We start from the raw sequence: 18,593 nt of genomic DNA, 5'->3' as shown, positions 1-18,593 counted from the left end.
ACACAACAATAGTCAGAGACTAAGATTATTCTAAAACAGTAAATATTGAAATCCAGCAACAAAAAATAAGGGGAATAAAAACCTTTAATGCCCAAATAAACAAGGGGAATGAAAAACATAAACAAATAACTAACTGGTAACTCTGGAACAAACAAACTTTCAAAGACTGCATTAGGCCTAAGAGGTCACCCTCGCCCAGAACCCAACGAGAGGTAAAATAAATCACCTCCATCTCGGCGCGGGGAGAGGCGCCGCCCATCCACCATCCACACGGAGCGCCTCAAAACTAGGGCAATAATTCAGCAGTCATAGAAAAATCGAAAATTTATTAAAGTACTCCGCTTCATTAATAAAGTGCCGAATATGGTGACAAGAAAGCGGTAATAATTACTGAGATACAAGTCACGATATTCAAGAAGAGCGACAACTTGTATTCATATAGCCAGTATTATAAACAGCAAGTATACATGAAGGAAAGGTTCAATTTCACGACCTATAAAGTAAGAAGGTACGGTATACTATCATTTAAGAACATAAGAAAGAACATAAGAAAAGAGGGAAGTTGCAAGAGGCCGTCAGTCCTATATGGTTAAATGTTAATGACCTCCAACCTGCCTATTGAGCCCTAAAGAAACTCCGCTCTAAAAAAAGTCTACATCTCAGGCGAGCGCTATCCGAACAGCAGATGGCCGCCTCGTCTCGGACGCAAATGGGCAGATGGCTCGTTGGGCTGAGTACTTTGAACAGCTATTCACAGTGACTCCTCTAAGTGGACAGCTCCAAACTAGTGTTACAGATGCTATATGCTGATCCACCCATTGACGAAACTGCACCCTCCATTGATGATGTCAAAAAGGCTGTGGGAATGTTGAGGGATGGAAAAGCAGCTTGCATCTGTAACATCAGTGCAGAGCTGCTCAAAGCGGGGTGAGGAGGCCATGATCCGTTGGTTGCATGCTGTCTTGACCGCTGTATGGCATTCAGGTACTATTTCCCCCTTACTGGAAAGAAAGATTGGTCATTCCTATCTAGAAGGGGAAAGGGGACCGTCAGGACCGCAACAATTACCGCGGTATAACACTGCTCAGCGTATAAGGTGCTTGCCCATTTGCTGCTTTTGATTTGATGTTTATCCGCAGTCACCTGCTGAAACACCAGAGAACTGAACAGTATGGGTTCACGCCGGGTAAGAGGCAGCAAGTCACGCTCCATCTCTTGCCCCTATTCCGTTCCGAGATGCATTTCCTGTAATTCGCGAGGCAGTTGCTGCACTTTGGCAGAGGAGATGGCTAACGGGGGTTGCAACCTCAAAAATGGGAGAGATTACTACTTCCACACTCCCTCAGTGGACTTACACTCATATCCGGGATCGCCGTGCACATACTTTATTGGCGCGAATTCGTATAGGTCACACGTACCTTACACAAAAGTACCTCCTGACCAGGGACCCTCAACCTTACTGTGATGATTGTCTGGTGCCGCTTACGGTGCGGCACCTACTTGTGGAGTGCCCCAGTTTGACTGATTTAAGACACCGCTACCTCTACCGCTGTCGCGGTAGAGATAGCGGTGTCTATTATATCTCAAAGGTCCTTGGGCCAGAGTGCCTGGCCCAAGGCCATGATGTTTTTAGTTTTTTGGCAGAAGCGGGCTTTTTCTTAAATATGTGAATTTTATTTAATTTTATTGTATTTACTTATTTGTTTATCTATTTTAGATACTTTTAATCGCATAATTTTTAATTGCTTTTAGTTAGTTTTTTACGATGTTTTTACTATTATAGTTTTTAATCCCTTTGTTTCCTTTTCTTTCATATTTTCTTTTTACCTTTTTGTAACGGCGCCATATGACCTCCGCCGTTGCGGCGCCTAATTTTAAATCCCGCCCCCCCCTCACGCCGGGTAAGTCAACAACTGACCAGATCCTAAGCTCTTCGCGTACTGGTGGAGCGCCGACGTGAATTTCACTACGGGATGCTTGCAGCCTATGTCGATCTCAAGATGGCGTTTGACTCAGTGCATCGAGAGACACTCTGGCATCTTCTGCGTCTCCGTGGGATTCCTGCAAGGATTATAGGTCTACTAACTGGCCTCTACTCGGAGACTGTGAGTGCTGTGAAGTGTGGAGGGGGTGTGTCCACCTTCTTCCCTGTGAATACGAGAGTAAGGCAGGGATGCGTGCTTGCTCCATCACTTTTCAACATTTGCATGGACAAGGTACTAAGCAGAGCTGTTGACCAAAGTCTTTGTGGAGCATCTGTCAGCAATACTGAGATTACAGATCTTGTTTTTGCCGACGATGCAGTAATCTTTGCTGAGTCACTGGAGGTTCTGGTAATATTATTATTATTATTATTATTATTATTATTATTATTATTATTATTATTATTATTATTATTATTATTATTATCATCATTATTTTTATCATTATTATTATTATTATCATCATTATTATTATTATTATTATTATTATTATTATTATTATTATTATTATTATTATTACCGATATTTTTGTTGTTATTGTTTTTACTATATTGTTCTTCTTGTTATTTTTTTATTATTACTAATATAATTATTATTATTATTATTATTATTATTATTATTATTATTATTATTAATATTAACATTTTTATTATTATTATTATTATTATTATTATTATTATTATTATTATTATTATTATTATTATTATCATTATTAATATTATTATTATTATCGTTATTATTATTATTATTATTATTATTATTACTATTATTTTTTATTATTATTATTATTATTATTATTATTATTATTATTATTATTATTATTATTATTATTATTATTATTATTAATATTATTATTATTATCATTATTATTACCGATATTTTGTTTTTATTGTTGTTATCATATTGTTCTTTTATTTTTTATTATTGTTATTATTATAATTGTTATTATTATTATTATTATTATTATTATTATTATTATTATTATTATTATTATTATTATTATTATTATTATTATTATTATTATTATTATTATTATTATTATTATTATTATTATTATTATGTCAGATGCGCACATCATAAGTGAAATATGAAAAATATAAGAAACAAGAAATGAAGATATATGGAAGTATGCTAGTTCGCCAGTATGCGGTGTGTAACCGTATCCAGCCATAAAAGAGAGCAGGAGGGCAGGAGGGTCAAAGGAAACATTTAATGACCCAGGCCGTTTGGCCCAGGGCAGCCCGGGCAGATGTGTCGCCCAGGTCATGTAAACATCCGGTGGTAGTGTTGTCGTCTTGGATGTTGTTCGTACCACACGTGGAGTTCATTTGAGCTTGTACTTGATTGGTGAATGGTACATTCTGAGGGGCGTGTTGTGTGGGTCAAGACACGCCCCATAAGTTCCTGAAGGAAATTGTAGAGTTTTGAGAGAGAGAGAGAGAGAGAGAGAGAGAGAGGAGAGGAAGCTAAGAGGGCCACCCTCGGCTGCATAGCTGAGGGCGGCGTTTTGTACTTCATATATAACCAGTAAGTGGAGCTTATAAGTTGCAATGCAGTCTTTGAGGTAAATTAGAATGGAGGAAGAAGCATGATAGGAGGTTTAGGTATTATGTGGTATTAGTTTATTATGGTTTATGTGGTTGTACTTTGGTTCATAATGACGTCGTTATATACTTGCGTTTTCATCTATGAGTAAGGGAATTTGTATACGGCTACCTACGTATGTGCATGTGTGTTGCTCTGACGAATAAGTTACATAACATATTTACTAGTGTGTAATTGTGTACGAAGTTAACGTGGTTCCATGTATGGGTACCAAGAGAAAGAGATTATTTGAGGGAAGTCACTTGTGTGGAGATATCAATATTTGTCATTATATTTCGGTGGTGTTACGTTGTCATTTTGTTGAACGGAGTCTGGTAATTATATGTGTATGGTAATATATTTGGTGGTACGTCATGTGGTTGCTTGCATTCATGTACCAAGTAAAGGTCATCCTTATATACGGGTAGCTGGGAAAAAGGGGTAATATTGTACGTACTACGTATGAGATTTACGGAGAAATAAAGCACCGGGTTCAGATGTTGTAATACGTTATGAAGATATTGTGGATGATGTTTGAAGTGAAATCCGTTTTGATGCGAGAATATCTACGAGATTAATGCAGTTCTTAAGGATGTTTGTAAGAGAAATTGTAATAATTGCAGTGGAGAAGGCAACAGAAAGAGTTGTGATTGTTACTTGTCGGCGCCGTATCGAACACCTTATGTATAGATATTAGTTTTGTTAATTAAAGATAGAAAAAACCTTTGACTATTTATAGCCAGTAGCTAGACAATTTGTGCAACGTCGTGCAACAGCTCGGAGCACGACATGGTGGCAGCGGTGGGATCTAAATGTTGCACAAATTGTTGCATTGCAAAAAAAAATATATATTGCCAAATGTTGCAAAGTGTAATCTTGGAATTGGCGCAAGGGACAGTCATATTGATGGAAGATTAAAGTAAATTGGTTGAAAGTGCACGAAGTAGCTGTTGTCAACATCAGAAGTGGCATGGTTATTATAATATGAATGCATATCATTATCACTATTTTGTCTGAAGCTGAGTCGCCCGTGACGATCATAAGGTTTGTGTAAAATCCGTAGATTTTATTTAGTAATTAATTTCGATATTCATTAAAGATCATGTTGCGTGTAAGAGGTTATTCTTTCAAGTGGATGCTTTAAGGTTATATTTTGATTGGACGATATCTGAGTAATATGTTGTACGGTTACCTGTCGCTTGTTTCACCTAAGCCTTTACAAATCAAGGGGTAAACGAGGAGTCTTATTAGCGGGAGAGAAATGCGACAAAATATGAGATATAAAGAGTTTTAATAAATTATTTAAGGTTCGTCTACATTATAATATGTGTATCATAAAGTAGTCAATGGAGTAACGATAACTGAGTGTCAAGGGCATAAATATTACGGATATGCGGCAAAATTCACAAAGGTAGACGAATTTGTTGTCGTTATGTGAAGGAAACTTATCATATATAAGAGACGTGACATATAAGGGTAATTTTTTTTCACACGAGTGTCGACTGTCAGAGGACAATAGCAAGGGGTGTAAGCATATATTGTGGTTTATAGCAGGAAAATATGAAGTACTGTGTAAGACGATTTTAATTGCCCCATAGCGATAGAGACGAATAAAAAAATGTGTAAATTGTATCATGTTTGGGAGTTCGTCGGATTATAGATGAAAGAATATTGAAGGTTCTGATGAAGGATATGGAACAAAAAGTGAGTGTCAAGTAAAAGAAGGGATATTGTGTGTAGTTGATGCGAAGGAATTTTTCCGTGAGAATAGTATATGAGGAAGAAGATATAGTATGAGGGAATAATAGAAACATAGTAGAAATATGATTGAGATATACATCACTGCGGTTAAGGTTTGAGGCAAATATCAATATCAGAAGTATAGAAAATAAAGAAGAAATATGACTGATATATGAGGTAAGTATTAAAATGGGATATCTATGTAAAAAGTTAATAGAGGAAATAACTGGAGAGTGTTAATATTGAAGAGAATCAAGAGCAGAGAAAGACATTTTGTTGTTACATATTGATCATACGTGTATTGTGAGTCTCTTGGGTTAATGAAAGGTAGATGAAAATATTTAAGGAGAAAAGGAAACGGTGAGTTGCGGGTCAATTTTATGAAATGATGGCAGGATATAAAGATGAATTAATATATACATATATTATGTCGAGTTGAGGATGCTACCACGTGCTGGGTAGTAGTTGAGTTGAGTAGGTAACACTGTTGTAACAGTGCTAGTTCATGCAATTGAAGGTTGCTGGCTAGATCCTAGTTCACCTTACAGTTTCTTTTCTCACCACCTTAAGGTTACTTGCCTCCCTCATGTCTTTTCTCTCTCAGTGGGTTAATTGAATATAAAGTAGTGGAGTTTTTAAGTGATAAGGTGAGAAAAGAAGCAAAATATATATTAAATGTTCAAGTACATGTGTAAAGCAAGGCCAACCTTCAATTGTTCACTTAAGAAGACGATTGTTGTTGTAAGGTCATGTTGGATAACATCATATTAGTGCCAGAAGTTATAAGTGCAAGAAATTATATGTGAGTTGTAGTATATGTAGCTACTTGGTTAAGGCGTTATTCAGTTCATAAAGGTAGAGACGATATGAATAACATCAGTAAAAGCAAGAATAAGAAGTAAATTAATGTCATTATGATACTATTGTGGCTGTTATAGAAACGATATGAATAACATCAGTAAATGCAAGTATAAGAAGTAATTTACAGTGTTCTAATGTGGTTATAAGTATTGAGAACAACTATGTTGAAATATAAAAGGAGTACTTTCGAGATGTTATACACATTAGCCAATATGCAAATATAAGTAGCTACGCACGGGCAGTAAGTTGGCGAATGTTATTGACATTGATATGATAATATCGTTGAGTCAGTAATATCGTGGAATGTGAGGTTGATATTCGGCAACATGAGGTATATTTATGTCATGAAGAATATAATATGTGGGTTGCAATATTGTGTAGGAAGGGAGGACTTAGATACATATCTATATGCGTGAGGGAATAGGTGTGAGGAGAATATATATCTAGGAAGAAAGGGATGAAGATGGATATTTGGATTAGAAAATATATATTGATATTTGTTAAGAGGTAATTAATAATGAGTTGAGGAACATACATATCAGGAAAACAATGTGAGGATTGAGTCAAGGAAAATATATATCTAGGAAGAAAACGAAGTGGGGATAGATATATAGGTTAAAAAAAAAAACTTAATATTTGTTATAAGGTAATTCATATTGAGTGAGGAAAATATATATCAAGGTAAATAATATGAGGACTGAGTCAGAATTCATATGTCAGGAAGGAAAACATATAATATTGCATTGATAATTGTTAACAAGACCATCATAGATCAGCTTGACATATGAAAAGGAATTAAAATTCATGAGGTTAAGATCTTATATAGATAGACGTAAAAATCGATATTGCAGAGCCATAAGGATGTCATTCCCGGAACTACACTAATAATGTTAACATCAGAGTAAATATGATAGTAAATATGATATATATGTGTAGTAAGGAAACAAGTGTAAGTATGAAGGTTGATATAGAGTGAGGTAAAAACGGAGTAAGCACATGATATTAAGACATTAAAGTTGCGAATTATAATGTGAAGAAAGACGCGTCAAACATATCATTCCTTGTGTGTACATTGACTCTTGTGCCTAGCAACACTTGAACACTTCGTGCCAACCTAGGGGCATAAGGCGTGTACAAGTGGTTGTGATCAACTAGGTGACAAGTTGTTTCTCTCTGGCCAGAAGTAAATATTAATATACATTATGTGAATGCCGGTCTGGGGATTGCCGATTCAGAAGAGTGGGGGACGCCCTGAAAGCTTCGTTTCGACAGTACCCGGCATGGTAGTGTTGAGTGATACACAAGGATATTAGTGGGCCCACTAGTGAATATGTTGAGTAAAGATATCTATCCATGGATTGATTTTAACATGTGCGTACTCGAGTCAAAATTAATACATCAAGAGTAGTCTGACTTATGAATATAGATGAGAGGATGTGAGGTAAATATGAGATATGAAGGCAAATAGTAAATACCAAAGTAAATATATGAATATATGGTCATGGGATGTGGATTCTGGAAAGGTTACGATGAGGTAAATATGAGATAGTGAGACGAGGATATTCATTATATTAGAAAAGTTGCTGTGAGGATATTGAATATATTAGAAAAGTTGCTGTGAGGATATTGATTATATTAGAAGAGTTTGTGGTGAAGATATTGATTATATTAGAAAAGTTTGCGGTGAGGATATTGAGTATATTAGAAGAGTTTGCGGTGAAGATATTGAGTATATTAGAAAAGTTTGCGGTGAGGATATTGAGTATATTAGAAGAGTTTGCGGTGAAGATATTGAGTATATTAGAAAAGTTTGCGGTGAAGATATTGAGTATATTAGAAAAGTTTGCGGTGAAGATATTGAGTATATTAGAAAAGGTTGCGGTGAGGATATAGGAAAAGGTGCATATGCATATATACGTCTGTGTAGGTCATGACTGTATTGGGCAAATATTATTATTGAGATAGCAACTTGATAAAATAAGATGAAGATATAGTGAACAAATGCAAAGGTAAAGTGGTTATACATGTTCCGAAGGCAGAAAACTGGCGACAGTGATATTGATATTAGATTAATATGCAGGCATTTGAAGGTTTCTTGTTGATAAGGACGAAGATATATGACTAACATGGAAGTTAAGGTGTCTCTATATAATTTGGAGGGATATATGGCGATCTGGAAGATTTTATAGAGATTAGGATAAATGTATAGTAATGAGTGTTAATGAATGCCTTTATCTGTGATTTTGACGATATATGTGAAATAAGGGGTATATCTATGGGATTGAAAATAGATACAATGTGAGATGTCGTACTTAACACAACACAGGACATTTGGTTACAAGTCTGAGTTGAGCTATCGTGATATCGTAGGAAATCATCAGTGGTTTCAGTAGCTTTCACTTGATTATATAACATTTTAAAGGAAGATTTAAAGTTAATGCAAGGATTGTAAAGGTAATCAGTTAACGACGATAATGAGGAAAGAAGAGCTATTGATGAGGTATCAAGCGAAAAATATATAGAAGGACATTACTCCCCATCTTATCGTTAGCTATATGGTAAGGCTTGAAGGTGAAACAAGACGAAAATATATTAAAGAAATACGATATGGATGTTGACTATCAAGAGATTAAGATGGACATTATATAATATGATGTAGTTAGGAAAACACTGATATGAAAGGAGTACAAGTTGAAACTAAATAATGAAGTAAATATTAATGTTTAACCTGTGGAATACATGGTGTGTTTCTTGTCTGTGTGCTGGTGATGATACAGAACGGTAATGGTTGAGTGTTTTAACAGCAAGCTAATATTTTTTTGTATTTTGATTTTCGAGTATAGTGCGTATATTACATATAAAGATAGATATCGTGACTTAAGGTGAGAAATAACAGCGTATTCCTTACACGGCAACTCAGAATCAGATTTATTTCTTGGTGTGGTAACATTTTCACAAGTGATGGATTTTCCAGTGTTTCAAGTGCTTATATCAACATATTACGTGGATCTGAGAGCAGCTATTTCTTATTGCAAGATTAATGCAATCTATATATCAGTACTTCTGAATCCATTGCGTCAGTTCATTTTCGACATCGTGATATTGTGCATGCTTACGGGATGTAATAAATTTTTCTTGTGTTTTCTGTTATTTTGTATGAGACGTCACCCTTATCTGAGATAATGAGATAGTAATTCCTCCATATTTATGTATACACTTAGAAGTTTCACCATGTAATATGCTTTTAATAGTGATGTATTATGACTGCATTGCATACTTGAGTTCCAACTTACTTCTATTGAGAAATTCTGACGACACCTGAACGATGTCTACAGATGCTCTCCTTGATTGTTTCTGTATCTTGTAAGATGTTGATATATATCCTCTGAATAATATTGATATAATTTGGGATAATGAGCTGATTTCTTTTACAATCTATGATATGATATACACTCCTCCTAGTTATGGACATATATATGCATAATACTATGATAAATGTTGTCATAATTCCTCTGAATAACATAGGTATGATTTGAGATTGTGAGTTGATTTTATATGATTAATGCTGTATTTATACTACCTAATGATATATTTTCCTCCTAGTTATAGACATATATTCATATCAAAGTAACGAGTATCGACTGCATTGCCATATCTTTTCCATTACCTTGCTTTGTGTGTTGACATATCTTTTCCACTACTGGTCAATATCATGATCTCTGACCTGACCATATATATATATAGTTAATTATTCTCTCTGCAAAGCCCTTTTGTGAATATTGAGGTGCAGACGCATTTTTCTAATATATGCCTTCTTAGCAGAAAGTATTGGACCCATTGCCCTACATTCCTACGTATATAACACAGCTGGCTGGAGACTTGGATGCTGGCTAGAGGACAGGGGTCTGGCGGGTGCTAACATGCTTCATGGGTGTGGGAAAGTACCGCTATCAGGTGCGCGGTCGCCCAAGCCCTCATCCTTCCTACGGGAGGCATGCACACCCTGCCCACCACCCACCCTTCCCTACATTGAATGCGCGGGACGCGCATTCTGAGGGGATGTTTGTCAGATGCGCACATCATAAGTGAAATATGAAAATATAAGAAACAAGAAATGAAGATATATGGAAGTATGCTAGTTCGCCAGTATGCGGTGTGTAACCGTATCCAGCCATAAAAGAGAGTAGGAGGGCAGGAGGGTCAAGGAAACATTTAATGACCCAGGCCGTTTGGCCCAGGGCAGCCCGGGCAGATGTGTCGCCCAGGTCATGTAAACATCCAGTGGTAGTGTTGTCGTCTTGGATGTTGTTCGTACCACACGTGGAGTTCATTTGAGCTTGTACTTGATTGGTGAATGGTACATTCTGAGGGGCGTGTTGTGTGGGTCAAGACACGCCCCATAAGTTCCTGAAGGAAATTGTAGAGGTTTGAGGCAGAGAGAGAGAGAGAGAGAGAGAGAGGAAGCAGAGAGGACAACCGCGGCTCTAAGCGGGCCACCCTCGGCTGCATAGCTGAGGGCGGCGTTTTGTACTTCATATATAACCAGTAAGTGGAGCTTATAAGTTGCAATGCAGTCTTTGAGGTAAATTAGAATGGAGGAAGAAGCATGATAGGAGGTTTAGGTATTATGTGGTATTAGTTTATTATGGTTTATGTGGTTGTACTTTGGTTCATAATGACGTCGTTATATACTTGCGTTTTCATCTATGAGTAAGGGAATTTGTATACGGCTACCTACGTATGTGCATGTGTGTTGCTCTGACGAATAAGTTACATAACATATTTACTAGTGTGTAATTGTGTACGAAGTTAACGTGGTTCCATGTATGGGTACCAAGAGAAAGAGATTATTTGAGGGAAGTCACTTGTGTGGAGATATCAATATTTGTCATTATATTTCGGTGGTGTTACGTTGTCATTTTGTTGAACGGAGTCTGGTAATTATATGTGTATGGTAATATATTTGGTGGTACGTCATGTGGTTGCTTGCATTCATGTACCAAGTAAAGGTCATCCTTATATACGGGTAGCTGGGAAAAAGGGGTAATATTGTACGTACTACGTATGAGATTTACGGAGAAATAAAGCACCGGGTTCAGATGTTGTAATACGTTATGAAGATATTGTGGATGATGTTTGAAGTGAAATCCGTTTTGATGCGAGAATATCTACGAGATTAATGCAGTTCTTAAGGATGTTTGTAAGAGAAATTGTAATAATTGCAGTGGAGAAGGCAACAGAAAGAGTTGTGATTGTTACTTGTCGGCGCCGTATCGAACACCTTATGTATAGATATTAGTTTTGTTAATTAAAGATAGAAAAAACCTTTGACTATTTATAGCCAGTAGCTAGACAATTTGTGCAACGTCGTGCAACAGCTCGGAGCACGACAATTATTATTATTATTATTATTATTATTATTATTATTATTATTATTATTATTATTATTATTATTATTATTATTATTATTATTATTATTATTATCATTATTATTATTATTATTATTATTATTATTATTATTATTATTATTATTATATTATTATTATTATTATTATTATTATTATTATTATTATTATTATTATTATTATTATTATTATTATTATTATTATTATTATTATTATTATTATTATTATTATTATTATTATTATTATTATTAATGTTATTGTTATTATTATTATTTTCTTTATTATTATTATTTTTTTCATCATAATTGTAATCATAATTTATCATTATTTTTATGTTTTCCTTTGCTGTTCAGCTTTTTGTTAAGAGTAATAAGAATCCATTTTCAGGTTTGTCATAGCAGACCGGTGTCGCTGCTGCGTTTTCATTGGACAAGATCGCTATTTCAGAGTATCTTGGTGAAGCTTTATTTAACCCAGAAGGAAAATGTGGTCGCCTTGGCTCCCTTCATTAATATTTCTCTCCTCCATCAGCCCGCCAGCCGTCACCGAAGCGCCCGTAATGAGGCAACTGCTGACTCCCGGAGCTGGCTACAGCGGGACTATTATTTCGGGGCGCTATTTCCCGTCATCACGCTATTGATTATTCCATCAGGTCGCCAGCGATTGGTTGAACAGATCTGGCGGCGCGACCTGCTTGACGGAAAGAGGGAAGGAGGATGGGGTTACGAGTGACCTTCTTGATATAAGGTAGTAACCTTGATGGGATGGAAGCATGTTAGGTTTTCATATGTATGTATTGACCCAAGTGAAGAGCGGTGATTTATCTTTATGAGGAGAGAGGGACTGGTTGATTGAATGAAGATGATCTGGTTGAAGGAGAGGAGAAATCAAAGTGATCTTTCATTAAAAGGGAAACATTGAGAATATTGACCTCTAGCGAGAGGACGGGAGGCTGACAGCGTGGCTGGCGCTAAGGAGGGTAATGATCTTCAGTTGAAGAGAAAACGAAGGAAAGCGGGAAGGAAAGAAAGAGGAAAAACAGATGGTGTAGGAAGGGAGGGAAGGAAAGGTGATAGCGGAAGGAAGGAAGGGAAGAAAAGAAAGCGATAGACGAATGGAGGGAGGGAAGGAGGAAGGGATCACGTTACCTTCCCAAAGAATGGAATAGCAACTTCTACCCCCTACCTCCGTGAGTCACATACAATAAACTCACCTGGCTTTAAAGGTCACCTGTCTGGCTTTCTGTTCCTCGGCCTCATATTCGTGACGAGAGGATGGCGGACCACGTGCCTCAAGACCTTCCTTTGCATACAGATACTCGTCTGGCTTAGAAATAGCCGTTCCTAATGCTGAGCCAATTTGCAGTAAGTCGCGCCTCCTGACACGTGTTCCGCTCAGGCTACAGGAACACCCAATTAAATTTGTTCTCGAGCGTAATTAGAGACATCCAGGTTCTTCAGTAGCACCACCAATACCGCCAGCAGTATTAGTAGTTGTGGTCGCTGTGGTAGGGGTGATGCTCGTTTGATGGATACGGAGACAGTTTATCACTAATTTATATAAGTAAGCAAATCAACTTACAACATATTCTTGATCTTTTATTTTTTTTTTTATTCTTAATTACCATTCTTCTTTTTCTTCTTCTTCTTCTTCTTCTTCTTCTTCTTCTTCTTCTTCTTATCATTATTAATTTTTTTCATCTTGTTATTGTTCTTGTTCTTTTTGTTCTTGTTCTTCTTATCCTTGTTCTTGTTCTTGTTATTCTTGTCCTTGTTGTTCTTTTTCTTACTGTTGTTAGTTTGTCTTGTTAATGTTCTTGTTCTTTGTATTTTCCTTTAACTTCTTTATTTTTCTTCTTTCATCTCCTTCATTTTCCTTTGTATCTTCCTCCTCCTCCTCCTCCTCCTCCTTTCTGTGTGAGTGAGTATGCAAGTGTTTGTACCCTTAAATGCTCGAAAACTGTGACAGCAACCCTTTATGGTAATACCCTGGAAACAGAAATATGCACAATCGTGAACAATCCTGCACTAAAATAGTATTAGTAATAGCCATTCCCTTCCGACGCACTAGCACCACCACCACTTCTTCATTTGCCTCCTCCTCCTCATCTTCTCTTCCTCTCTCCAGAATATTTAATAGAGAAAATTAAGTTCCACGTTTACGTTATGTGACAAATTAATTCATCTAACTAATCCCCACCCTACCTAAGACTCTCTCTCTCTCTCTCTCTCTCTCTCTCTCTCTCTCTCTCTCTCTCTCTCTCTCTCTCTCTCTCTCTCTCTCTCTCTCTCTCTCTCTCTCTCTCTCTCTCTTAAACACACACACACACACACACACACACACACACACACACACACACACACACACACACACACACACACACACACACAGACATTACGTATTCTTTGTTCCACTTGATTTCCACCTCCAACAAAGGTAGGCACTCTTCCCGCTAAGATTCCATTATAGGCTGTTTCTATTACAGTGAGAGAGAGAGAGAGAGAGAGAGAGAGAGAGAGAGAGAGAGAGAGAGAGAGAGAGAGAGAGAGGGAAGAGTGACTAACTTGAAACAGCATTGATGGATTAAACTCTTGTAGCATGCCCTATCAATTTTTTTTTTTTTTGTGGTTCTTTGACAAAATATGCCTCGTTCATATTGTTACCTTCTGTAGGTTGAGTTTGATTTAATTTGGATTTATATTCAATTTCACCCTATGAGCGCGCGTCTCACTGTACACTGTTGTTGCACTCCATATGCACACATAAACACACACACACACACACACACACACACACACACACACACACACACACACACACACACATATATTTAGGAAGGTTGTTCGCCATAGACTGAAACAAAGAACTTGCTTTCGACCATACTCTTCATGTTCACCCTCCTCTCTCTCTCTCTCTCTCTCTCTCTCTCTCTCTCTCTCTCTCTCTCTGTTGCTAATTAACTCTTCCTTCTTGGACATCTTCAAGTAACAGCTTCAAGTGGCGTGTCACAAGGAAGACGCCCCTGGCAGTAGAGTATCTCTCTCTCTCTCTCTCTCTCTCTCTCTCTCTCTCTCGTTAATTAGGGGTCAGTCTTCACACTCAGCTTCTCAGTGCACCTTCTTCCTCTTTTTTTTTTTTCATAGCTACTGGTGAAGATTTGTCTGCTGTTGCCGCGAGTGAATAAAAAGCTTCACCTGGTAGGAAATTATCTTCTGGCGCGTGACTCCTAGAAGTTAATACTAATTACTGTGTGGGGTGTGTGTTAGTGCGCGCGCGCGTGTGTGTGTGTCTGTGTGTGTGTGTGTGTGTGTGTGTGTGTGTGTGTGTGTGTGTGTGTGTGTGTGTGTGTGTTAGAGAGAGAGAGAGAGAGAGAGAGAGAGAGAGAGAGAGAGAGAGAGAGAGAGAGAGAGAGAGAGAGAGAGAGAGAGAGAGAGAGAGAGAGAGAGAGAGAGAGAGAAGAGAGAGAGAGAGAGAGAGAGAGAGAGAGAGAGAGAGAGAGAGAGAGAGAGAGAGAGTGTGTGTTTCGGGCAGATACTCGTATTGTTTCTTTCTTCTATTCGATATACCTTCTTTCCTCCTCATCCTCTATTGCTGTTATTTTTCTTTTTAATTTTCTTTCATTCTTAGTTAATCCTCGATGTGTTCTTTGTCTTAATCTTATTCGCACACACACAAACACACAAACACATACACACACACACACACACACACACACACACACACACACGCGCGCGCGCGCGGTAGCTCAGTGGTTAGAGCGCTGGCTTCACAAGCCAGAGGACCGGAGTTCGATTCCCAGGCCTGGTGGAGATATTTGGGTGTGTCTCCTTTCACGTGTAGCCCCTGTTCACCTAGCAGAGAGTAGGTACGGGATGTAAATCGAGGAGTTGTGACCTTGTTGTCCCGGTGTGTGGTGTGTGCCTGGTCTCAGGCCTATCCGAAGATCGGAAATAATGAGCTCTGAGCTCGTTCCGTAGGATAACGTCTGGCTGTGTCGTCAGAGACTACAGCAGATCAAACAGTGAAACATACACACACACACACACACACACACACACAGACACACACACACACACACACACACACACACACACACTGGAAAAAAAAATAAATAAAAAATACAAATAAAAACAAATAAATAAATGAATAAATGAATAAGAAAAAATAAATAAATAACAGTGTAGTGTTTAGCACGCTCGACTCACAATCGAAAGGGCCGGGTTCGAGTCCCGGTAAGCGGCGAGGCAAATGGCAAATTCACCTAGCAATAAATAGGTACGGGATGCAACTGGAGGAGTTGTGGCCTCGTTTTCCCAGTGTGTGTTGTGTGTTGATGTGGTCTCAGTCCTACCCGAAGATCGGTGTATGAGCTCTGAGCTCGCTCCGGAATGGGGAAGACTGACTGGGTGACCAGTAGGCGACCGAGGTGAATTACACACACACACACACACACACACACACACACACACACACACACACACACCGCGTAGTGTAGTGGTTAGCACGCTCTCCTCACAACCAAAAGGATCCAGGTTCGAGTCCTAGAAAGCGGTGAGGCAAATGGGCAAGCTTCTTAATGTGTAACCCCTGTTCACCTAGCAGTAAATAGGTACGGGATGTAACTCGAGGGGTTGTGGCCTCGCTTTCCCGGTGATTTTTTTTTTTTTTACGTAGGGAAAGGGAGGCATGCAGTTAGCAAGATCAGTAGAACAGTTACCATGAAAATAGCGATAAAAGATAGAAAGGGATGCAACATTTCGGCGGTGAGAAAGAGGCTGAAGACAGTGAGAGGAGGGGAGTTGATGAGACGAAGAGCTTTCGATTCCACCCTATCAAGCAAAACTGTGTGACTGGAACCCCCAAACATGCGAAGAGTACTCCATACAGGGACGGATAAGGCCCTTATACAGAGTAAGCAGTTGGAGGGGCGAGAAAAACTGGCGGAGACGCCTCAGAACACCTAACTTCATAGAAGCTGTTTTAGCAAGAGATGAGATGTGAAGTTTCCAGTTAAGATTATGAGCAAAGGACAGACCGAGGATATTCATTGTGGAAGAGGAGACAGTTGAGTGTCATTGAAGAAGAGGGATAGTTGTCTGGAAGGTTGTGTCGAGTTGATAGATGGAGGAATTGAGTTTTGAGGCATTGAAAACTACTAGATTTTCTCTGCCCCAATCGGAAATCTTAGAAAGATCGGAAGTCAGGCGTTCCGTGGCGTCCCGCGTGATCTGTTGACTTCCTGAAGGGTTGGACGTCTCTGAAAGAACGTGGAAAGATGTAGGGTGGTATCATCAGCGTAGGAGTGGATAGGGCAAGAAGTTTGGTTAAGAAGGTCATTAATGAATAATAGAAAGAGAGTGGGTGACAGGACAGAACCCTGAGGAACACCACTATTAATAGGTTTAGGAGAAGAACAGTAGCCGTCTACCACAGCAGCAATAGAGCGGTCGGAAAGGAAACTTGAGATAAAGTTGCAGAGAGAAGGATAGAACCCGTAGGAGGGCAGTTTTGAAGTCAAGGCTTTATGCCAGACTCTATCAAAAGCTTTTGATATGTCTAACGCTACAGCAAAAGTTTCACTGAAATCTCAAAAAGAGGATGACCAAGACTCAGTAAGGAAAGCCAGAACATCACCAGTAGAGCGACCTTGACAGAAGCCATAGTGGCGATCAGACAGAAGATTGTGAAGTGACAGATGTTTGAGAATCTTACTATTCAGGATAGATTCAAAAACTTTAGACAAGCAAGAGATTAAAGATATATGACGGTAGTGTGAGGGGTTAAAACGGTCACCCTTTTTAGGAACAGGCTGAATGTAGGCGAACTTCCAGCAGGAAGGAAAGGTAGAAGTCGATAGACAAAGTTGGAAGAGTTTGGCCAGGCAAGGTGCAAGCACGGAAGCACAGTTTTTGAGAATAATAGGAGGTGCCTCTTCAGAACCATAAGCCTTTCGAGGGTTTAGGCCAGCAAGGGCATGGAAAACATCATTACGAAGAATTTTAATTGTAGACATGAAATAGTGTGGAGTGTGTTGGTGTCTCAGTTTTACCCGAAGATCGGTTTATGAGCTCTGAGCTCGCTCCATAACGGGGAAGACTGGCTGGGTGACCAGGAGACGACCGTGGTGAATCACACACACACACACACACACACACACACACACACACACACACACACACACACACACACACACACACACACACACACACACACACACACACACACACACACACACACACACACACACACACACACACACACACACACACACACACACACACACACACACACACACACACACACACACACACACACACACACACACACACACACACACACACACACAAAAAACACACACACACACACCGCGTAGTGTAGTGGTTAGCACGCTCGACTCACAATCGAGAGGGCCGGGTTCGAATCCCGGGAGCGGCGAAGCAAATGGGCAAGCCTCTTAATGTGTGGCCCTTGTTCACCTAGCAGTAAATAGGTACGGGATGTAACTCGAGGGGTTGTGGCCTCGCTTTCCCAGTGTGTGGAGAGTGTTGTGGTCTCAGTCTTACCCGAAGATCGGTCTATGAGCTCTGAGCTCGCTCCGTAATGGGTAAGACTAGCTGGGTGACCAGTAGACGACCGAGGTGAATTACACACACACACAAAAAAAAAAAAAAATCTATTAACAGTGGTGTCTCTCAGGGTTATGATTATAAGAACAGACGGAAGATATTCAGTGTAGAAGGAGATACTTGAGTGTCATTTAAAAAGAGGGGATAGTTCTTTGGAACGTTTTTTCGAGTTGACAGATGGAGGAATTGAGTTTTTGAGGCACTGAAAACTACTAGATTTTCTCTGTCTTAATTGGAAATCTTAGAAAGATCAGACATCAGGCGTTTTGTGGCGTTCCTGCGTGATCTGTTGACATCCTGAAGGGTTGGTTGTCTCTGAAAGGACGTGGAAAGATGTAGCGTGGTATCATCAGCGCAAGAGTGGATAGGGCAAGAAGTTTGGTTAAGATCACTAA

General features: G+C 38.7%; 1 protein-coding gene across 1 annotated transcript in view; it reads left to right on the top strand.

The window, feature by feature from the left end:
* The first annotated feature begins 1,973 nt into the window (after window positions 1-1,973).
* The window catches only part of LOC123514141 (uncharacterized protein DDB_G0287625-like), a 60,425-nt gene continuing 43,805 nt past the window's right edge, over window positions 1,974-18,593 (top strand). Inside the window, 1 exon segment of the mRNA XM_045271788.1 lies at window positions 1,974-2,162. Coding sequence (XP_045127723.1) covers window positions 1,974-2,162 — 189 coding nt within the window.

This window comes from Portunus trituberculatus, chromosome 37, assembly GCF_017591435.1.
Source record: "Portunus trituberculatus isolate SZX2019 chromosome 37, ASM1759143v1, whole genome shotgun sequence".
Lineage (NCBI taxonomy): Eukaryota > Metazoa > Arthropoda > Malacostraca > Decapoda > Portunidae > Portunus > Portunus trituberculatus.
Note: the sequence above shows the minus strand (reverse complement) of the source record. Positions and strands in the feature narration are given on the sequence as shown.